Source organism: Sciurus vulgaris (genome assembly GCF_902686455.1).
Source record: "Sciurus vulgaris genome assembly, chromosome: 15".
NCBI lineage: Eukaryota > Metazoa > Chordata > Mammalia > Rodentia > Sciuridae > Sciurus > Sciurus vulgaris.
In genome coordinates, this window is record NC_136476.1 from 90,529,448 (window position 1) to 90,550,525 (window position 21,078).

At 54.3% G+C, this 21,078-nt stretch overlaps 2 protein-coding genes and 1 long non-coding RNA gene across 12 annotated transcripts in view; all 3 read left to right on the top strand.

Annotated features, from left to right (window-relative positions):
- LOC306645293 lies at positions 1–3,683 on the top strand. The gene is made up of 3 exons (XR_013759592.1): positions 1–93; positions 2,585–2,732; positions 2,819–3,683. It is a non-coding gene; the product is annotated as an uncharacterized lncRNA (long non-coding RNA).
- Positions 3,684–7,922: 4,239 nt separating this feature from the next.
- ARRDC1 (arrestin domain containing 1) lies at positions 7,923–19,977 on the top strand. 4 transcript variants are annotated; one of them, XM_079112842.1, is made up of 8 exons: positions 7,923–8,111; positions 12,831–12,941; positions 13,362–13,412; positions 13,510–13,664; positions 13,855–14,037; positions 14,136–14,312; positions 14,391–14,826; positions 14,883–19,977. In XM_079112842.1, the coding sequence occupies exons 1-8, from the start codon at positions 7,994–7,996 to the stop codon at positions 14,951–14,953; spliced, it is 1,302 nt and encodes a 433-aa protein (XP_078968968.1). In that variant the 5' UTR covers positions 7,923–7,993; the 3' UTR covers positions 14,954–19,977. The 4 variants fall into 4 exon arrangements, with proteins under 4 accessions (XP_078968968.1, XP_078968966.1, XP_078968967.1 ...); XM_079112839.1 differs by having other exon boundaries at positions 7,931–8,111; positions 14,903–19,977; XM_079112840.1 differs by lacking the exon at positions 13,362–13,412 and having other exon boundaries at positions 7,928–8,111.
- A 395-nt stretch (positions 19,978–20,372) lies between these two features.
- EHMT1 (euchromatic histone lysine methyltransferase 1) overlaps positions 20,373–21,078 on the top strand; it is a 151,952-nt gene continuing 151,246 nt past the window's right edge. The window contains exon 1 of one of the 7 annotated variants that reach the window (XM_079112741.1): positions 20,373–20,470. Coding sequence is in view for 5 of the 7 variants with exons in the window: in XM_079112755.1 (XP_078968881.1) it covers positions 20,408–20,470 (63 nt within the window). In the remaining 2 variants the exon portion in view is untranslated. The remainder of the gene's footprint in view (positions 20,471–21,078) is intronic. The other 6 variants (XM_079112748.1, XM_079112755.1, XM_079112738.1 and 3 more) reach the window with 6 other exon arrangements.

The window sequence follows — 21,078 nt, forward strand, 5'->3', positions numbered from 1 at the left end:
GCCTGGCCTCCTGGTAGGAAGGGAGCCCAGGCCAGTTGGTGTCTCAGAGGAGGGAAGAAGAGGTTGGATCTGCCAGGATCCTGCTCAGGCCAGGTGAGTTCAGTGAAGCAGGAGAGGAAGGGGCTGGAGGAGTTGGGAGTGGCTTAAGGTCTGACCTTGGCACTAGAGCAGAAAGGAAGGGAGAGAGGCACCAGAAGGGGCCACCTCAGCAGGCTGGGGGGACGGTTGGAGGTCACAGCAGAGGCCCAAAGGATTGTTGGCACTGGAGGGAGGGAGGGTCTCAGACCCCAGGGGTATAGGCACTTGAGGTTGTGGAGGGCCTGCTGCTTTTGCTGCTGACCACATGTTTCAGTTACCTACTAACCTGCAACAGGCTCCCCAAAATTTCACTGCCTGAGTCAACACTGATTTGCCATTTCTCATAGTTTTGTGAATGGACTGGGGATTTTTCTCTCTTGTGGTGTCAACTAGGTCCCTCATTGGATCGTATGGGCTGGGAATTCAGCTGCAGCCCCTCAGTCATTCCCCGGGTTTCCCCACTGGTCAAGCCAGATTGCCAGCACTCCTGTGTAGCACACGGGCTGCTTTCCAAGTAGCAATTCCCCCTGGTAGGCACTTGTTGAGCCTCAGCTAGAGTCCTGCTTTCCTAGCACCACACTGTCAAAGCAAGTCACCTGGGCAAACCAGGCGGTGCAGGAAAGCTGACCCAGGACTTGGGGACTGTGCTGTGGTGTGCATGAGGGTCCTGAAGCTTGTGTTGAAGGCCTGACTGCCAGGCTTCCACTGGAGGTGTGGCACCTCTAAGAGGTGGAGCCTAGTGGGAGGTCTTCTGCTCCCGAGGGGGTGCATCCTCGCAGGGGATGTTGGGGTGCTGGCCCCTCCTCTTTTTTTTCTTTGCTTCTCTTTGCTTCCTGGCCATGAGACAAGCAGCTTCCTCTTCCACATATTCCCGCCTTGATGTGCTGCCTTACCACAGACCAAAAAGCTCCCAAGCCTGAACGAAAATAAACCTTTCTTCTTTTTAGGTTATCTCAGGCGTTTTCTTATATAGTGGATGTTCACGCAGGGACTGCCAGTGTGACTGCGCCATTGTGCACCCCCTGGCCCCACAATTCATGCCATTCCACATGACAGTGACACTCGGGTACCTGCAATCTTCAAAATCACCATCGTCCAGGCGTTAGGCTAGAAGTCCAGGATCCTTTGGTCTATAACAGGTCCAGCTATGGAGGAGGCATGTTGTTTGTGGCTCCTTTTACTCTGTGAAGTAGCAGATCTGTTGTCTGCCCTCCACACCCAACATTCAGTGGTGAAACAGGAGGACTGCTGGGGACACCCCCATTCAAACAGGAGGTGGGCACCCATATCCCTGGTCCGTAGCAGTGTTGAAACCCAGCCAGATATCACCAGCCTTTGGCTCCAGTACAGGCACGTTCCTGCAGACATGGCCTGCTCCTTACAAGCATCCCCTGGTCTCCTGCTTCCAGCTGTGCACTTGTTCCCAGGGCTGGGGACGGAGCCAGGGTCTTTGCGTGCTCCCTCTGCCTGCAGCAGCTCTTGGCTTCCCCTGTGCTCCGGCTCCACACTGAGTCACCTTTCTTTTTCCGTAGGAAATGACTCTCATTTGCAGCTAAGTTGCTTTCTCAGGCCTGCTTCTTGCTCATAGAAAGTTGGCCTCCTTTATTTTAAATGCTGCCTCTTTTAGTTCAAACAGACACTATACTTAAAAAAAAAAATGCTTTGTCTTGGAATGGACCCACCATTTGACCCAGCTATCTCACTCCTCGGTTTATACCAAAGTACTTAAAATCAGCATACTACAGTGACACAGGCACATCAATGTTCATAGCTGCTCAATTCATAATAGCTAATTGTGGAACCAACAGAGATGCCCTTCAATTGATGAATGGATAAAGAAACCGTGGTATATATACACAATGGAATATTACTCGGTCATAAAGAAGAATGAAATGACGGCATTTGCTGGTAAATGGATGAAGTTGGAAAATATCATGCTAAGTGAAATAGGCCAAGCCCAAAAAAACCAAAGGTCGAATGTTTTCTCTGATAAGTGGATGACGATATATAATGTTGGGGAATGGAGGGGGGAAGAGAAGAATGAAAGAACTTTGGATGATGTAGAAGAAAATGGGGTGGGAGGGGGGGGGGACGGAAAGATAGTAGAATGAGACAAACAGTATTACTGTATGTACATGTATGATTACACGTGGTGTGAATCTACATTGTGTACAACTATAGAAATGAAAAGCTGTACCCCATTTGTGTACAATGAATCAAAATGCAGTCTGTAAAAATTTAAAAAAATTTTTTTAATTAAAAAAAAGTTTTGTGCTGGCTGTGGTGGCATGTGCCTTTGCTCCCAGAGACTTGTGAGACTGAGGCAGGAGGATCATAAGTTTGGGGACAGCCTCTGTAATTTACCAAAACTGCCTCAAAATACAAAGGGCTGGGGCGTGGCCCAGTGGTAGAGCACTCCTGGGCTCGAGCCCCCCAATGCCACAAAATAAATAAGTTTTTAGAATATGTATGAATGTTCCATACATGCAATTGCAACTCACTTCAGTAGACGAAAGCTGTGCCACAAATTCTCTTCCTGTGGGCTGTGAGTCAGAGTTGTGGGACAGTGCCCCTGCCCAAAAGCTCTCAGAGACTTCATCTGTGGGTCTTACCAGGCATCTGGAACAGCCATGACCCTGGGGTGTGTCTTTCCCGTAATGTCCTGTAATGGTTAATTTGGAATTGTCAACTCGATTGGATTAAGAGATGCCAATGATTAAGAGGCCTCTGGTGTGTCTAGGAATGATTGGAATGTGCGAGTCCCTCCCTCAGCACGGGCAACATGGCCCAATAGGATGGAATAAAAGCTGGAAGAACAAGGAAGCAGATGCAGCTGCAAGCTTGGCTCTTCTTGAACAGGTTCTTGATCGCTGCTTCGATGGTCTGAGGTTATCGGACTCTTGCTTCTTCACTCTTCCAAAGCGGACTCTGCTAATGATTCTCCAGGTAATTTCCAGAAACCTTACTCTCAGACTAGGATAGCCCTGTTGATCTTTCTTGTTCTGTGTTTTGGACTGTGCAGTTGTTGGTTCTTCCGGCTCTCCAGCTGTAAACAACCATTGTGGGCTATTCAGCTTCTGGTCGTGTAAGCCAATCTAATAAACCCCCTTTCTATAACCATACTTCCTGTTGATTCTGTTCCTCTAGAGAACCCTGACTGATACGTGTCCTGAGTTACATCGCCTTCTAATGCCCTTTCTTTTGGGAACCTTTTGCTACCTGGAGAGACTGGAAGCAAGAAAGCATTTTGTTTTCCAACTCTGCAAAACCTGGGTTGAAAAATTTCCTCTAAATATTGTTTGATTTGAAAACAGAGCGGTTTCTGCTTTAGTTTTTCTCTCTTTTCTTACTTTCACTTTACCATAAATAACTGAAGGAAGACAACTGGCCCTTTCAACTTGCTATCAGACCCGTTTTCTGTTCTGTGCTGCCATAGGCAGTGTTCTCAGGAACACACACAGCATGCACTTTCTCCATCCCTGAAGCCTTCTCACTACCCTTCTGGTCTTCTCCTGCTACCTGGCCCCAATGTCAGTGCCACACTTTAGAATTTTGTTTTGGCAGTATTTCACTTCTGTTCCAGTTGTCTATTGCTGCATAGTAAACCTCCCCAAAACACAGTGACTTAAAACTATCATTTTCTCATGATTCTGAAATTGAGGTTGGGCTCTGCTGGTTGGTTCTATTGTGGATGGCTGGCAGATTGTCTCAAATTGTCACCATCAACTCATTCCCTCCCTGTAAGTGCTGCGTCCCACACTTATGACTACTTTTATTAAATTAATGTAGTAGAAATTTCAGGGACTCTGAACCCAGCCTTAGGACTTTCAGTTTCCACTTCTATCTTCTGGGCACCAGCCACAAGGCAGTCCCACTTTGCTGACACCATTGTGCCATGTGGGATCCCAAGTTGCCATGAGGAAAGGCCCCATGGAAGAAAGAGATATCAGAGCAGCCCCAGTCAAGTGACATGTGAATAAGTGTAATGGACATCTTGACTACTCCATCCCCAGCAGATGCCACTCAGCAGAAGAACCTGCCAGCTGAGTCCAGCCTAGCTTTCAGGATAATTAATTGAGGTGGTTTGTTTATAACCATAGATGGCTGAAACGAAACTGGGACCACGCATACAGCTACAATCATCTGGGGGTTTGACTGAGGCTAGAAATCCAAGATAGCTCCACTCACATGTCTGAGCATTCTCTCTCTCATGCTCTCTGCAGGGCAACCAAGTATTTCTGGATGGCAGTTCAGGACTCTTCAGAGCCAGGTCTGAAACTAGCATGGCATGATGACCTTTATTGCTGTTCTACCAGTTAAAGCAAGTCACCAGGTCAGCCCAGATTCAGTGGTAGCGGGTGGGACCCACTTTGAAGGGAGGAGCAGCATGGATATAAAGGGGCGAAAGGCATTGTTGGTGGCCATCTTTGAAGACCAAGCACCAGGCTGTGGGAGGTTGCTGCTGGAGTCAGGTGGAGGTTCTTGATGAGGTGCCGAGGCTTGCTGTGTGTTTATGATACTTTACATCCTGGAGCTGTGCTGATTCTGGAGAGGTTGCCCCTTTCAGGGACAGTGGATTGCCGGAGATGGCTGGCCTGGGAACAGGTCTCTCCTGCACAGACGCTACAGCCCACCTACCTCCTTTATCTGACTTACACACCAAGCTACCATTTCCCCTACCCTAAGCCATACTAGGGCCAGGAACCAGATGACCAGAGACCGCCAAGATAGGCCAGAGTCTGCTGAAGTTGTTCAACTTCAGTCCCAAACTCTCTCAAGTGCGCCCCTTGTCTTGTCCATTCCTTCTTGTGGAAAATGAAACGAAGGCCCTGCACCCTGCTGTGGCCCCACAAGCCCTGCTGTCCCCTTCTCTTGGGAATTGTGAGTACTGAACTGTCACCTCACCATACTTGACTCAAACAAGGCCCAGGCCAGAAAAGCTTGGAAGGATCACCTGCACAGTTCCAAAGTCACTTAGAATGTCCACAGGAGTGGAATTGCAGAGAAGGATAGGAGCCGAGACCACTATGAAGTGAGTGGATTGAACAGGGTTTGTTAGCAGTGACTGAGAAGGCAGTGAATCAAAATTCTGAGACCATGAGAATTAAAGCTGGGAAATTTTAGGGTGAAGAATGGTTTACAAGGGTAGTAAGGAACCAGGAGGACATCCCCTGCCTCCAAGTGCAGAGGTATAGGAATTGTGTGAAAGAAATCTGTTACGCTTGCAAGAGAGGGCCAGGTTTCCTTAGTGCAGTAAGCAGAGTGGATCATTCAGAGAAGAGATTGAAGACAGCATCTGTGCTGATGTGGATCTCAGGAACCAGGCCGTTGGTGGGGAGACGGGGTCAGATAAAGGATGTGCAGAGCCCTGTGGGAGCCCTGTGGGAGCCCTGTGGAGCCCTGGGATAAAGACCCGCCCGGGTCTTGCCCACATGGCTCTACCCGGCAGTAGCCAGGGCGACACTGTCCTCTCCCTCCTGAAACACTTCCTGTTGACTTCTCTTGGTTTGGCATTTGGGTGCTGCCTGACATCCTCCCCTTGCCATTGGCACCCCAGGCTCCTTGTTCAGGAATGCCCCCATTTGTACCACCCTGGCAGGAAGGTGTAGAGTGACCCTCCCTCCTGGAACATGGGATTCTAAGGATCCTTGTGGGGCAGCAGCAGCCAGGCCTAGGGCTTCCCCAGGGGACCTGAGTCCCCTCTCCTTTTGCTGGAGTCAGCCAGATTAGATGTCTGAGTTATGTCCTGAACTCCCAACCCAAACAGCCTTGACATCAATTGCCATCTGCACGCCAGTTACCATATATTTACCCCTTTGAGTCCCTATACTTATGCCTGGAAGTTGGGTGTCCAGAGCACCTGGGACTCAGAATGTCATGACTCCTGTCCCCAAGAGACACATATCCTCTCATGGCTCATCTCCTCTAGAAAGTGCCTCCCTTTTGCCAGCTGTCTGGCAACTGTGACTCCCCTCCTCTCCATGTTAGGCACCTCTTGGCTTCCCTGGGTTTCACAGCCCTCTCCCCTAGACTCTCCATGTGAGTTTGATTTGCCTCTGGTTCAGGCAGGTGCTCCTTCATTTATGAGAGGTCCCTCCCAATAACCCATTGTAAAATGAAAAGTGGGAATATCCTAAGTCGAGAAGGGCATTTGATACCCTTGATCTACTGAACATCACAGCCGATCTTGGCTGTGCTAACACTCACAGCCTACCAGTGGGGTAGTTGTCAAACTCAACAACCTTTTGTAATAAAGTGTTGAATATCATGTAATTTATTCAGTGCTGTTCTGAAAGTGAAGAGCAAGGGTTACACAGGTTGACTTTTGCACCATGGTAAAATCAAACATTTGTAGTTTGGGGCCATATACATTTGAGTGTCTCCCCACCCCCCAGTTCACTCTCTGCAAGGGGATTTTTTTTTTTTTTTCGTATTGGGGATTGAACACCAGGGCTCTTTACCACTGAGATACATTCCCAGTCCTTTTTTTTTTTTTTTTTTCATTATTTAGCGAATACTTTATCAGTTTCTGTAATCAAACCCACGTAGATAAGACCTTACATATTTAATACAGTGCGTTACCCCTGTACAAATGGAAAAAAATTAAGTTTAATGTTTCTAGACCAATATGACTGTTAATTTCTGTACAATGCCAACTCAACACGGTAAACTGGGATACTTTTTCCAAAGTTGACAGCACAGCTAAAGTTTCCAAAAATTCAAATTATATATATATGTATATATATATTTATATTTATATAAAAAGACCAATAATAGCAGTATGTTATGCATCAATAGCAGCAACAGCTTTTCCAGGTTCTGCAGTCATCTGAACAAAATTATAGAGACATCCAGCACACTCCATTAAAAAAAGGGGCCGGGGCTGGTTGGGGGTGGTAAAAAAACAAAACCAAAACAAAACCCGAGAAAACAGCAAAATTCTGTTACTGTTGTGATACCTGGCACCATTTTTTTTTTTTTTTTAGCTTCTCAATCATCATCTGAAAAGAAAACATTCTAGAGTAACATCATTAAAAACAGCTATTCCCAGTCCTTTTGATTTTACTATTTTTTTTTTTTTTTTGTGGTGCTGGGGATTGAACCCAGGGCCTATGTGCTTGCAAGGCAAGCACTCTACCAACTGAGCTACCTCCCCAGCCCTTGATTTTACTATTTTTTAAAAATTTGAGATGGGGTCTTCTTAAATCGAATAGAACCTCGCTAAATTGCTGAGGCTGGATTCGAATTTGCCATCTCTTGCTTTAGCCTCCTGAGTCGCTGGGATTACAGGTGTGCGCCGCCAAGCCCGGCAAGGAGAGGACCTTTTAAAAAAGATGAATTCAAATACATTCCCCCTGATTTTACAGTCATCTGCACCCCTGCCCAGCGGCCCCAGCCCTGAAGCTGGACGCCTGGTCCCCTCCCGACGGACACTTGCTGCCCCTGGGCCGCACCGCTTAGCATCTGTCTTCAGGATCTCCAGGCACTAGTCGCTGGCTCAGGACAAGCATGCACAGGAAGCAGGATGCACACTTCTCTCGCGTGCAGGGGGCGGGCCCGCAGGTTAGGGGCGAGGAGGGAGGGAGGGTCGGTGGGAGGGTCGGTAGGCGTTTTCTGGAGGCGTGGCGGGGGCCGTACCTCCACCCTGTGGCAGGTCCTCGCGTGCAGATCCTCGAGGTGGGGATGGTCTAGGGCGGGTCGGGGGCGGATCCTTGGGGCGGGCTTTGCGGGGAGGATCCTTGGGTTCAGAGCGCGCCCCGAGCAAGTCCTCGGAGCGAGCCAGGGCGGGTCCTCGGACTCAGGGCTGATCCTGGGGCGGGCTGGGGGCGGTCCTCGGGCTCGAGGCGGGTCCTCGGGGCGGGTCTCGAAGCTGCGGCCCCGGCGGGCGTCAGTGCGCGGCGCGGGAGGCCGCGGCATGGGGCGGGTGCAGCTCTTCGAGATCCGTCTGAGCCACGGCCGCGTAGTCTACAGCCCCGGGGAGCCGCTGGCCGGCACTGTGCGCGTGCGTCTGGGGGCGCCGCTGCCCTTCCGAGGTGGGCGCGGGGTGCCTCGGGGGAGGGCGGTGGCCGCGCTCGCACCTGCAGCGGCCCGAGCTCCCGGAAGCGGGTCCACGCTCTTGGAGTCTGGGTCCGCAGTCTTGGGCGGGCCCGGCGGGCTGCGGGAGGTTTGGGGCGCGGCTGCGGGCTCCGCAGGCCCGTTGGTGGTGGGGGGTGGCCGGCAGCGGCCCGGGCGGAGCAGGCAGGCAGGCCCGATGGCTCAGTCCTTCCGCATCTGCCCCTTCCTGTCCTCTCCGCCCAGGGGCAGTCAGAGCCCGGGTGAGGGCCTAGCGCCTGTCCACCTTGCCAAGGCTACCGTGACCGTGGACATACCCATATCTCCGACTTTCTCTGTCCAGGTGCGAATGATCCGCTGCACTCCGCACCTGCTGGGCCCTCGTCTGAAACCTAGCCCTTCTGGGTTCCCTCTTAGGCCACCAGGTACCCTGGGCAGGCTTTTCCTCTTTAGAGACAAGCCTGGCTCAAGTGCGAGTCCCCAGCAGGGTCCACCGGACACCTGCTTACAGTCTGCCCAGGGCTTGCCCTTGCGGGCCAGTAGGGACCGGCTCATCCTGGTATCCCTTCGCCCCAGCCCAGGCGGCTTCTTGGAGCTGAGCCGGAGCCTCTGCTGATGCAGGCATCTGGGACTTTGGGGCCAGGGATCGGGTTGCTGCGGTGGCATTGATAGGGACACTCTGCAGGTATGGGCCTCCTGTGCTCCGTAGTAGGCATGTGGCTGCTCCCTCGGGACAGGGCTCTAAGAGGGACTTGATGGCTGAGCCCTCAGGGTGTGGTGGGCAGCGTGGTGGCCTTTGCCTGACTGCTGGCTCTGAGATTAATGTGGGTACCCCTGCGGGATGCTTCTCTACCTTGGCCTCCTGTGAGGGCCATCTAGCTGCTTGGCCAAAACCACGGCCACCACTTCCCTCTGGACCTGACCCCCATGGCCTCTGCACTGCTGGCAGCATGTACTTCTGGTGAGGACAGAGAGCTTTCGTCCTCCTCTCCATGGTCTTGGGCAGAACGATGGCTCTCTGACACCTGACCTTCTGACTGCCAGGTCTTAAGAGGAAGCTGAGCTGTTAGTTGTGGGAGCTTCCCCCGGACTCTGGGCCTGTTGGGTTTCCTGGTGATGACTCTGTTGCCTCCTCTCTTGTGTCCCCACTTGGAGTTTGGGGTTTGGGTGGGGGCAGTTGTAGCCATGGCAGGGGATATAGCAGCGACAGGGCAGTTCTCCTTGGGCACAAAAGACGTGAGAAGCAAGATGAGGACAGAGTCAGGCTATGTACTTGTGGCCCGGAAGTGACCGATGGACAGGAAAGAGGCCTTGTGTGAAGTTCACCACCTGGGTTGTCCACCTTCATCCTCTCCCTGGCCGGGCTTGTGCTGAGCAGGTCATTGCTCATCACAGTGACAGAATGGGCCGATCCCCTGGCTTCCTTGTGGCAGGTAGAGGGTGGATGAATGGACAGTTGGCCCTGTAGAGGCCAAAGGAGCCCCAGTGCTTGGTCCCAACTGTAAAAAGTACCCAGAAATGGGGACATGGGCTGGGGCCAGAGGGTGGGTTATTCAGGTTGATGGAGGTGAATTTGCAGGAGTGCCACTGGGGCTTCCTTAATCCCTGCCCTGAATGGGAAAGGAAGGACCATGGTTCTTTCAAACTTCTGCTTGGTTCAGTAGATGCTGTGCGACACCCTTCACCCCCATGTGGACGGCAGGCCCACCCTGAGGTTCCCAGGTTTGCTCATTGAACAGTTGTCTGATGAGTGACAGTGATGGTCAGCACCTAGGCACGAGGACACTGGCTGCCTAAGAGCTGATGTGGAAGGGAATCGAGGAAGGAACAGTTTTCTGGAGCCTGGGAGGGGGCCAGGTCAGGTGACCTTGTGTTCCCTTTCCTCTCCCTGAGCTCTCACTGTGGGTCAGACACATGTCTCTCTACTCCCCATGGACCAGCTTCATGGACTCTGGAGTAGGCCACTCTTGTTATTCTCATGACACAGTTAGGAAGCAGGACAGGCACAGACAGTGGGAGAATATGGCAGAGGCTGGGCTGCCCCCATTTTGGGGAGCCAGTGGAGGTGGGTCAGGCTTTGAGACCTTTGGGACCAAGAGAGGAATGGAGGTCTTCAAGGTCAGAGGACTGGGATACAAGAGAGGGGGCTGCTAGACAGATGGAAACACGTGTAAAAAGAAAGTTCCTGACTTCCTGCGACCCTGGCCTATTCCAGCCAAGGGCTGGCCCCTGCTGGGCTTTTGTTACTCTTCTGTGCAGCAGTTAGGAAGCATTTACACCTGAGTGCTTGGTTCTGGAGCCCTTACTCTTGAGGTGATGCCTTGCCAGAACACCCCCTGATCCTGTGGCCATGTGGCAGGCACTTGCTCTTGTGAGCACCTCACTTACCCCAGGAGCAGTTATTCCCACATGAGGGAGGAGGATGGGGCTAGAGGGTCACTACCAAAGAGCAGCTCCAACATTAAAGTTTGAAAGTGGAGGATGGCAGGGTCTCTGACCAGGTGACTGACCTCTGTACTGCCGTCATGAGCGTCTACACACTCAGAAAGAAGGAGCTGTGTCTGGTGCCTCTCCAGCAGCAAGGAGACCCTTTCCAATGTGCCTTGTGGGCTCTGCTCACTTCTCTCTGGGCAGAACTGAATCCTGTGATCCTGCCTGATCCAGCAATTTGAGAAGGCAAAAACCTAGCTCTGCCTCTGGTCTTGACCAGTGAACACTGAATCCCTGGGGAACTCCCAGCCTGACCTGAAACTCTGCTGACTGGCAGAGGAACAGCTCCAGGAGTTTGTGAGGAATAGCAGGAGTGCTGTCTGCTAGCTTTGTGTCCATTATCCTGCTGGGAGAGTGGGCAGGCAGGGTCCTCCTCAGAAGCCCTGGTGTGCTGGGAAGATCACAGGGCCTGAGTTCCCTGGGTGGGATGCTGTTTATTTTTCTGGGCTCATGTGGCTCCATGCCCCACATTCCATGGGGGGTCTAGGCTGAATGTTTGATGTTTCACTGAGGTCTAGACTGACTACTGTCTTCAGCAGTGTGCTTTAGCCTGCAGGTGATCAGTGTAAGGATCATGTTTTTCTACCTCCTACCTAACACATGTCCAAGTGCTTAATATTTGCCAGTTTGATGGGTTAAAATTGAAAGTAATCACACTTTCCCTGATTTCTACTAGGAGGGCATCTGCTACGTAAAAGTCGTGCCAAGTGGCTGGGGTTGTAGCTTAGTGGTAGAGCACTTGGCTAGCAAGCACAAGGCCTGGGTTCCCTCCCTCACAGTGAAAAAAAAAAAGACAAATCACCCTAAGCTAAATAGCTCAAACAACCATTTTGTTCTAGCTCATGGAGTTGAGGGTTAGGAATTTGTGGTGGGAGGGGCAAGTCTTCAGTTCTGTCACCGACTGGTGTCACCTGATAGCACTTGGCCAGCACCCAGCCCAGCCGGGGACTTCCTTCCCCTTCCAGCATCCGTGGTAGGTTCCGGCATCTGCAGGACTCACCTGCAGGATCCCTGGGGAACATGCCCAGTCTGAGGGTGTGTTCAAGTACACAGCATCTTTTGCCCCCAGGACACCTTCTCTAGGCCTGTTCTCCCCCTGGTGTTTCTCAGGCTGGCATGGATTCCAAATCAGGAACTGGTGAGGTTAGGGTGATAGGCTGGCTTGGCATGGAGGCTGAGGCCAACCACTGGCAGTGCTGAGGGGCAGAGGTGGTACAGTGGAAAGCCAGCATGCCTTCAGAGGTCAGGGGAGAGGCCTGGCATCAGTCAAAGGGGAGAGGAGTGTGTGGAGGGAGCCGCTTGGGTCTGAGGGTGATAAACCAGAGGCCTGGGCCACAAGGTGGGCTTGCTTAGGCAGACCCCAGGTGAGGCAGGCGTGGTCAACCTCTGGTACCTGGATACTAAGCGTTCCTCCTGCCTGGTGGTTTCCTTAGAAAGGTGTCAGGGTCTGAGCAATCTTGCCCTCACATGACCTCATCAAGTCTGGGAGAAGCACAGGGAGAGAGCGGAAACCCTGACCTGGCCGTGAAGGGAGAAGAGAGGTGGAACTATGGGGTGCCTGTCCCTGACTCCCACCTAATCCTTGTTGGGTCTCTGCTGTGCTGTGGTTCTGTTGGGTTGGTTCTCCCAGTGACCAGCTTGGCTGGGTCTGATTATTCAGGCATGGCTGCCTACTCACAGGCCCCGGACATGTTCGTTGGGTTGAGGAATTGAGTTCAGCTTCCAGTGGGTCCTGATGGGGCACTCCCACTAAATCAGCCTCCTGGGCAGTGCTGCCCAGGAAGTCAAGGGCACCACCCTCAGGGTGTGACTGTGGACCTGCTCAGACAGGTGTGACCACATTCCTATGGCAGAAGGGCTGGCAGTTAGCTTCCTGGAGCATGAAGGGGTATCTCCCTGCCTGCCTGACTTGTAGCATTGGGGTGTCCCAAGCATCCCTTATAGGGGCTGTTTTCATAGGTCTGACTGGAGGCCAAGGTGACCAATTTGGGAGTTATTACAGGAGTCAGGTCGAGTCACCCCGTTGGATGCCAGGACAGATGAAACGCTGTCCTTTCAGTTCTTTTGCCAGCCTGGCTCCCTGGAAAGCACTCTAAGATCAGGGATGGCCAGGGTGTTCTTGGGAAGGCAGGAGGCTTCCTCTCTGGGTAGGGCTGCTTGGCCTGGGTGCTGCCCAGCTGGCTGGGGCTCATGCTTTCCTCCCCTTGCAGCCATCCGAGTGACCTGCCTGGGTTCCTGTGGGGTCTCCAACAAGGCTAATGATGCAGCATGGGTGGTGGAGGAAAGCTACTTCAACAGCTCCCTGTCATTGGCTGACAAGGGTGAGTCTGGGAGCCAGTCCTTCACGGCACCCAAGTAGTGGCCCCCAGGGCAGCCCTTGTGTGGAACTGGCCTGTCTGTCCTCCCCACATCTGCCTCTTGGAACCCTGTGCTACCTCCCCATGGTCGTGGGCCCTGGTGGGCTTCTCTCCTTTGCAGGCACTGTGGCATTGCCTCAGAGTAGCTGGGTGACTGGAGGGAGCACCCTTCTTTGGTGCTGGGTCTGGGTGGGCTCTGACCTTCATGTAGCCCCCACCCCTTCCTGTTCAAGCCAAGTTCTTACCTGCAGCCTTTGGCTCAGGCCAGGGCTGTGCTGCTGTCCTGAGATGGCTGGGGAAACCACAGGGCTACTGCAGTCTTGGCACTGTGGCTGCCCCATGGGCCTCCCGTGGCTGGCCTCCATCTCCCTCCTGTCTCTGCAGGGAGCCTGCCCGTTGGAGAGCACAGCTTCCCCTTCCAGTTTCTGCTTCCTGGTGAGAGCCCAGCTTGGATGGCTGCTAGGGACAGTGGCCTGGGAGGGTGGGCCCTACAGGTGGAGGTGCCAGATGCCAGTTCCTGCTCTCTCCCCAGCCACAGCACCCACGTCCTTTGAGGGTCCTTTTGGCAGGATTGTGCACCAGGTGAGGGCCACCATCGACACTGCACGTTTCTCCAAGGATCACAAGTGCAGCCTTGTGTTTTATATCTTGAGCCCTCTGAACCTGAACAGCATCCCAGACATTGAGGTGAGGATGGAGCAGTGGCCTCCTTGATGGTCCCCATCCATCCATGGTGGAGGCAGAACTGAGGGTCAGAGCATAGTGGCCTCTGTTCTGAGCTGACCACTGGTGTTTTGGGCAGGGCTGAGTGGGCTTGTCCCGGTGCTGCAGGAATTCTGCCTGCACTCACCTACTCCCCACTTCCCTCTCTGTCCAGCAACCCAACGTGGCCTCTGCTACCAAGAAGTTCTCCTATAAGTTGGTGAAGACAGGCAGTGTGGTCCTCACGGCCAGCACTGATCTCCGAGGCTACGTGGTGGGGCAGGTGCTACGGCTGCAGGCTGACATAGAGAACCAGTCGGGCAAGGACACCAGCCCTGTGGTGGCCAGTCTGCTGCAGGTCAGTCTGTTGTGGCTACCCAGGCCTATCCTCATGGTACAGGTGGAGGGCAGGTTGGTTGCCAGCCTCCCCAGGTTCATAAGCTGGTTTTTTCTCAGAAAGTGTCTTATAAGGCCAAGCGCTGGATCTACGACGTGCGGACCATTGCAGAGGTCGAGGGTGCTGGTGTCAAGGCCTGGAGGCACGCACAGTGGCAAGAGCAGATCTTGGTGCCAGCCCTGCCACAGTCAGCCCTGCCGGGCTGCAGCCTTATCCACATTGACTACTATCTGCAGGTTTGGTGCTGCTGGGGGTAGGTGGCCTGAGGCTGGGTGGCCTTGGCCCTGGCCCCTCACCACCCCCATCCTCCCTAGGTCTCCATGAAGGTGCCTGAAGCCACCGTGACCCTCCCCATCTTTGTTGGCAATATTGCTGTGAACCATGCTCCACTTAGTCCTGGGCCAGGTCTGGAGCCACCTGCTGGAACCTCACCCTCAGTGGTGCCCTCTGCACCACCCCAGGAGGAAGCCGAAGCTGTGGCTGGTAGCCCCCACTTCTCGGACCTGGTCTCCCTCTCCACCAAGAGCCACTCGCAGCAGCAGCCACCACCTGCTGCCTTGCATTCTGTGCCTGTCGCCCCTGAGCCCTGTGCCCAGGATGGCAGTCCTGCTACCCGCTCTCTGCACCCTCCCTTGTGCGTCTCTACAGGTGCCACTGTCCCCTACTTTGCAGAGGGCTTTGGGGGCCCAGTGCCCACCACCAGCGCCTTGATTCTTCCCCCGGAGTACAGTTCGTGGGGCTACCCCTATGGTGAGTCGGGAGGCCAGGGATGGAGGCTGGGGAGGAGATGCCACAACTCCTTGCAGACCTAGCTCTCTCCCCACAGAGGCCCCACCTTCTTATGAGCAGAGTTGCAGTGGTGCAGACCTTGGCCTGACTCCCAGGAGCTGACCCTTGAGAGCTGACCTCATGCTGCTTCCCCCGGTGGGCCTGGCCTCTGCCCTGGGATGGGGCGCCCAGGGCCTCGTGCCTTAGCTCTCTGCCTGGCCTGGCTGCTCAGGACTCATGCCTGTCCTCGGCCACCTCTTGGTGGGACCAGCCTTTCTCAGCTTCCCTGTTGTTAGCCCTCTTCTCCCTGAGGTTGGGATGGGGGTGACTAGAGGCTGGAGAAACTCTGTAAATAAAGTGTTATATTTGTAGAGCTGGACAGAGGCTGGCCTGCCTCCAGCCATGGATGCCCTGCAGCCTCCAGCCTGTGTTGGCTGGACCTGGTGCTTCCCACCTTTTCTTTGGTTCTGCCCCATCTTTGCCCCCTCCCAGATGCATCCTTCCCCTGGCCCACCCTCCTTCCCTTTGACCTGCCCCAAACTGGGCCCCACTTCCAGGTGTGCCCCTCCCCTTGTCTCCTCCCCTGGCCACGCCCCACCTCTAGCTCTTTGGCCCTTGGCTGGCAACTTCCTGTGTACATTCTTCTCCTGGGGGGCACTCCCCTTCCCTGGTGCACCCTGCCTCTCAGCTCCTCTTGTGGGGTGCAGGGAATGGGCATAGCCTGGGGGCTACTCACTGGTCCCTCCTTGGTCCTCTTGAGGATATGCCCTCGGAGCTGGCCCTTGGCATTCTTGGGGACACACTTTCTTCCACTTCATGGGTCACTCTGGCTTATCAGCCAGTACCCATTATTCCAGGTGGTGCAGTCTGAATAGCCCACACCAAGGAAACTGGTGGGGAGAGGGCTTGCCAGGTTCCTGCCCCCAGGGGAACCCCTTACCCTTGAGCCTCTGGTGGCCGTTGACACCAATGCTCAGATGGCTCTGTGGGTCATGCCTGTCCTCTCCCACCCAGGCCCGTGCTTTGAAGGCTATGATCTAGGCTCCCAGAGTTAGAGAGGTAGGATTCTGTGGGCAGTGTTTCCCAGAGAGGTACCCTGCTGGCTCTGGTCCCAAGGGAGGGCCTGGAGGCACTGCCCTTGTTCCATGGGAGGGACTCAGTGGGGGTGATCGGCGTAGACTGGGGCCAAGTTCTCTCTCTGCTGGAGTGGAGAGACACCACGTGAGGTGTGGCAGTGTCCTTGGCCGTGTAACAGGTTCGTGCCTTCCAGGGCACGGTCCTCCCTGACCTCAGGACAGGCCTGGTGCATGCTGCCACCCCCAGGCTATGGCTTCAGATGGACAGGTGGGCTATGGATTGTCACTTGCATATGCTATAGGCCAGCCGTTGCAGGTGCAGTGTGGGCTATGGCCATGTGGCTTGTACCCAGCTAACACTAACTCCCTGGGACAAGGAGAAAGATGAATCCTGGAAGAAGGCAGGTCTGTAAGCACCTGCTGGAAGTAGTGCATCTGTGCTTGAAAGGAAAGCCTGCCTGGGTTGGTGTCCCACCTCAACCAATGGCCAGTGGCACAACCCTGCAGGTGCTCGGCTTCCTGGCTTCAGTCACTTGTGAGGTGCCAATAGTGCTTGCCTCTCAGGACTGTCTAGGCATGGGTACACGTCACCTGATGAGAGCTGCAAGTGGGTAGTCGGTGGCCACCAGGGGAAGGCAGGACTACAGGCTGGGAGTGGGAGGCCTGCCTGTAGCCTGCTCATCACACGCTCACAGTCCATTTGCCTGGTAAGGGGTTTTCCCCTACATTTGAAGTCCACATGTTAATCAACAACTTTTGTCTCCTGTATTATTCTAGGCACACAAAACAGTGGACTATCATCCTAGGGAAGGGAGACAACATGCCCAGAATAGTGCAGGGGTGTCATGTGACACATGGGCTACAGAGCAAGATAAAGCAAGGGGCTGGGGCGTCTCTTAGCTAGAGGCAGACAGCAAAGAAGTGGACCCTGCAGATACTGGAGATAGATTTCCTGGAGGGGACACAGGAGGCCCTAAGGTAGGAGTGGAGATGGAGTGGGACGTGGGGAGGGTGGGCCAGAGGTTCAGGGGTTTTGGCAGAGCATTCAAATTGCCCTAAAGAAAACTGGGATGGCATTTAGGATTGTCCATTCCTCTTTATCTGTGTGCACTGACCATGCAGATGAGCAGACACTTTCCTAGTATTTCCTCATGAGACTGAGTCCATACTGGCTGTTAAGACTCACAGCTTCCTTAGCTCTTGGCAGTGAGAACATCGATTTTGCTGTATGCTTTTCTCAAGTCTCAGGGACAGAAGAGGCAGGTCTGGTCATAGGAAGCAGGTAGCCTAAAAGGCTTTATGAGGCCCTAGGTACACTGTCCAGCAAAGGCTGCTTGGTGTGCAAGAAAGGCCTTGCCCTGTGCATAGCAAGCATGTGCCTGGCAGGGATCTTGGGGTAGCCAGAAAGCATGCATCTAAGCTGGAGCCCCCTACCCACCCCAGCATCTCCTCTGAGAAACCTCCTAGTCAGGTCAACCCTTCCAGTGTGACATCACTCCCAGCCAGAGCACCTATTCCTAAGCAGAGCCACCTCCCTAACTGGGACACCTCCCAACCAGGGTTCCCCTCCCATTCAGGACACCACTCCCAGCTGGGTCATCCATCCAGAGGGGATTATCCCCTGTGTGCAGCTTCTCAATCCTTAGGGCTTCTTCCCAACCAGAATCCATGCTGAGTTGGGACATGTCCTTACCTGGAATCCCCCCTAGCAGCTGGGGCATTCCTCTCAACCAGGAACTAAGTAGAGCAACTTCCTCCATGCCAGGGTATTCCCCATAAGCACAGCACCCCTCTGCTGCAGACCCCCAATTGGGGCATCCCCCTACAAAGCAACTCAGGATGACTGCCTTTGTGAAAGCCCGGGAAATCAAAATGTATCTGGGGTTAGAGGTAAAGAGCTGAGCCTCAAGGAGTTCTTCACCTGGGCCAGTCCACCAGAATGCCAATGTGGAGTGGGAGGATAGAGCAGTCCCAGGGGTATGTTCTAAGACACTTGGTGGATACTTGAGTCACATGTGGTACTGAAACCTGTACATACAATGATTTTTCTTACACATACAATAAAAATTAACCTATGAATTTGGTACAGGAAGAGACTGACATTAATGACAAAAGAATTAGCTGGGCATAATGATGCACACCTGTAATCCCAGTGGCTCAAGGAGGCTGAGGTAGGAGGATCACAAGTTCAAAGCCAGCCTTAGTAATTTAGTGAGACCCTGTCTCTAAATAATATATATATATATGGGCTGGGGATGTGGCACAGTGGTTAAGCACCCCTGAGTTCAATCCCTGGTACCACCCAAAAAGAGAATTATACGTAATAAAAAATTGTGGTCTCTCAAACCATCTTATTGTTCTGTACTCACCCTTCTGTAAATTGCCTACGTGATGGGAGGAAATGAGGTGAATGGCGTAGGTGATGTTGCACCTGTGCTACTACTGACCTGATTGTGCTCTAGCATGGTGTGGATGGTTGGATGTCAGTAGCAGACAATGTTTTCTTTTTGTGGTGCTGGGGTGGTGGGAATCAAGCTCAGGGCCACATGCATGCTAGTCAAGTGCTCTACCTCTGATCTATAGCCCCAGTCCTTATTTTGTTTGAGGCAGGGTCTGCCTGAGTTGCCCATTCTGGGCCTTGAACTTTTGATCCTCCTGCCTCAGCCTCCCATGTTGATGAGATTACAAGCCTGCATCACTTGTCTGGTGTGGTTCTTCCCCCCTCTTCCCCTCGAACTTTTTGTAATAACATTGAAATCGGAAGTTATTTTGTCTTTTCAACAACAACAAAAAATGTTGTTGCAGAGACTAGTCATTTGGTGATCATATGGGTGACTTTAATACTGAGTTCCATCCAAGGACTGTATTCCATGATTTTGTCCTTTAGCTGGGCACAGTGGTGCCCACCCATAATCCCTATTATTTGGTAGGCTTAAGCAGGAGGAGCCAAGTTTAAGGACAGCTGTGGCAAATTAGTGAGAACCTATCTCAAAATTAAAAAGGCTGAGGATGTAGCTCAATGGTGGGATGCTTGCCTAGCACATGGGCCCCTGGGCTCAATCCCCAGTTAAAAAAAAATTGCCCTTGATGTCTGTACAACCTGAAACATTTCAGCAAAATTTGGCATTGTCCCCACGCCTGCTCTTGCAGTGTTTTCTGTAGATGATCAAGTTCTTTAAGAACTTTTTCCTTACTCAATTCCTTCAATTATACTGGAAATAGGGCAGCAGTTCTTCACTGCCAGAAGTTTTTGCTTCTCAGTCCAAACCTCTTCTGCAGTCTGTGTAACCGTCCCTTACTTGAAATAAATGGCTTGCTGCCCCCTATTCCAAGGACCCACGTGGGGAAGGTTTGGTATGCGTTTAAGGCTTTCTGGACGCTGCTACCGATTGGAGCACGTTTCCGATCCACCTTCTATCCCATGCCTTGGGCATCTCGACGCGGCGCTCACAGGCACTGGATCGCAATGCTCCAGTGCGAGGTGAGACGGGGGAACTAGCACAGATTTACTTTTCCTACAAAATCGCACGGATGGGAGATCCTTCTTACCTAGCATTCGGTTTCTTTCATGAAGTGGAGAACTTTCTCCTTTTCATTTAAAGGAAGCACTCTGCGGCCTCTCTCTGGCATATCCGAATCGCCGGCATTCCCTCTCCAGCGCTCTGGGGCCATTACTAAGAAAGTACACGTGCTGGGCCGGTGTCCACGGTCGGCGGGCAGCGCCTGCGGCGGGGACACGCTGCGCGAAGGGGGATGGCGAGCCTCCCTCAGCCATCCTAAGCGGCGCGCGATTTAAAGTCTAGGGACCAGCCTGGCGCGGTGGCCACGCCTGTAATCCCAGCGACTAGGGAGGCTGAGGCAAGAGGATCTCAAATTCAAAGTCAGCCTCAGCAATTTAGCGAGACCCTGTTATTTTGTACATCCTAAAACAACAAAAAGTTGCTGCAGACTAGTCATTTGGTGATCATATGGGTGACTTTAATACTGAGTTCCATCCAAGGACTGTATTCCGTACAGTGGTGCCCACCCATACCCAGCTCTTTGGGATTAAATAAAAGGCTGGGGATGCGGTTCACGGGTTAAGCACCCCCAGGTCCAATCCCCGGTTAAAGATAAAACAAAAACCCTAGGACCTGTTCAATTCTGAATTTTCCATGGCGGCTGACTGGAGTAACTGAAAGAGAAGTTGGCAAAATCCGGATCGGGCGGGAGAAGGCTTCACAGGCCCACTTACAAACTCGGCCGTGCCGCTTCTCCGCTCCAGGACGGTCCCCCGAGCACTGCGGGCCGCGGACGCCAACACCGTAAGCCAACGCGCAGGCGCTGCCCGGCTCCGCCCCCAATGCGCAAACGCCTCCGGGGGTCCACCTAGGCGCGCAGGCGCAGCTCGCCTTCGCCCGTAGCGCGCAGGCGCGGACGCGGGCGCAGACGCAGACGCGGGCGGCCAGCCCCGCCCCGGCCCTGGGCCGCGAGGCGCGGGCGGGGCGATGGCGCGCGGGAGGGGCGGGGCCACGCTGCGGGCCCGGGCCATGGCGGCCGCCGATGCCGAGGTGAGGCGCAGGGCCGGCGGGGCGGCGCGGGGTCGCCGGGCGGCGGCGGCGGCGGCCGCGGCGGCGCGGGGGTGGGGAGCCGGCCGGGCGGCGGGCAGCGGGCCGGGCGGGGACGCGCGCCCCCGCCGCCGCCTCAGGTCAGGCCGCGCCGAGGCCCCGGCGTCCGGCCCGCGCTCCTCCGGCGCGCTTTGTGCGCGGCGGGCCCCGGCGGCGGCGGCGGCGGCGGGCGGCCGCGGACCCGCGCCCCAAGCCCGCGAGCGCTGCTGCCGCGCGCTGGCCCGGCCGGGCGGGCGGGGCGGCGGGGACAAAAGGGAAAGTCGGGCCGGCCAACTTGGGCGCCGCGGAGGCGAGGCCGGCCCTGCGCCCGCTGGCCCGCGCCGTGACCTTTCACTCGGTGCGAGAGCGTGGCACCATCTTTACGGAAAAGTTGGCGGTCCCGGCGCGCCTCTCCGCGGACAAAGCGCGGCCGCCGGCGGGGCGCTCGCGCGGGGGGCGCCCGCGCCTCAAGTTTATTTCCGAGCGACCGGGGCCGGCGAGTTGGCGTTCTTTTGTTCGGGGTGGTGGCTCCCCGGCTCGTTCCCGAGGGTGGGTCGTGCCCCGGCCGGGGC

Coding starts and splice junctions, on each gene's coding strand:
- ARRDC1 (XM_079112842.1), top strand. CDS start 7,994: ATGGGGCGGGTGCAGCTCTTCGAGATCCGTCTGAGCCACGGCCGCGTA. Junction 8,112..12,830: donor GGCGCCGCTGCCCTTCCGAG/GTGGGCGCGGGG, acceptor CTCCCCTTGCAG/CCATCCGAGTGACCTGCCTG. Junction 14,827..14,882: donor TTCGTGGGGCTACCCCTATG/GTGAGTCGGGAG, acceptor AACTCCTTGCAG/ACCTAGCTCTCTCCCCACAG.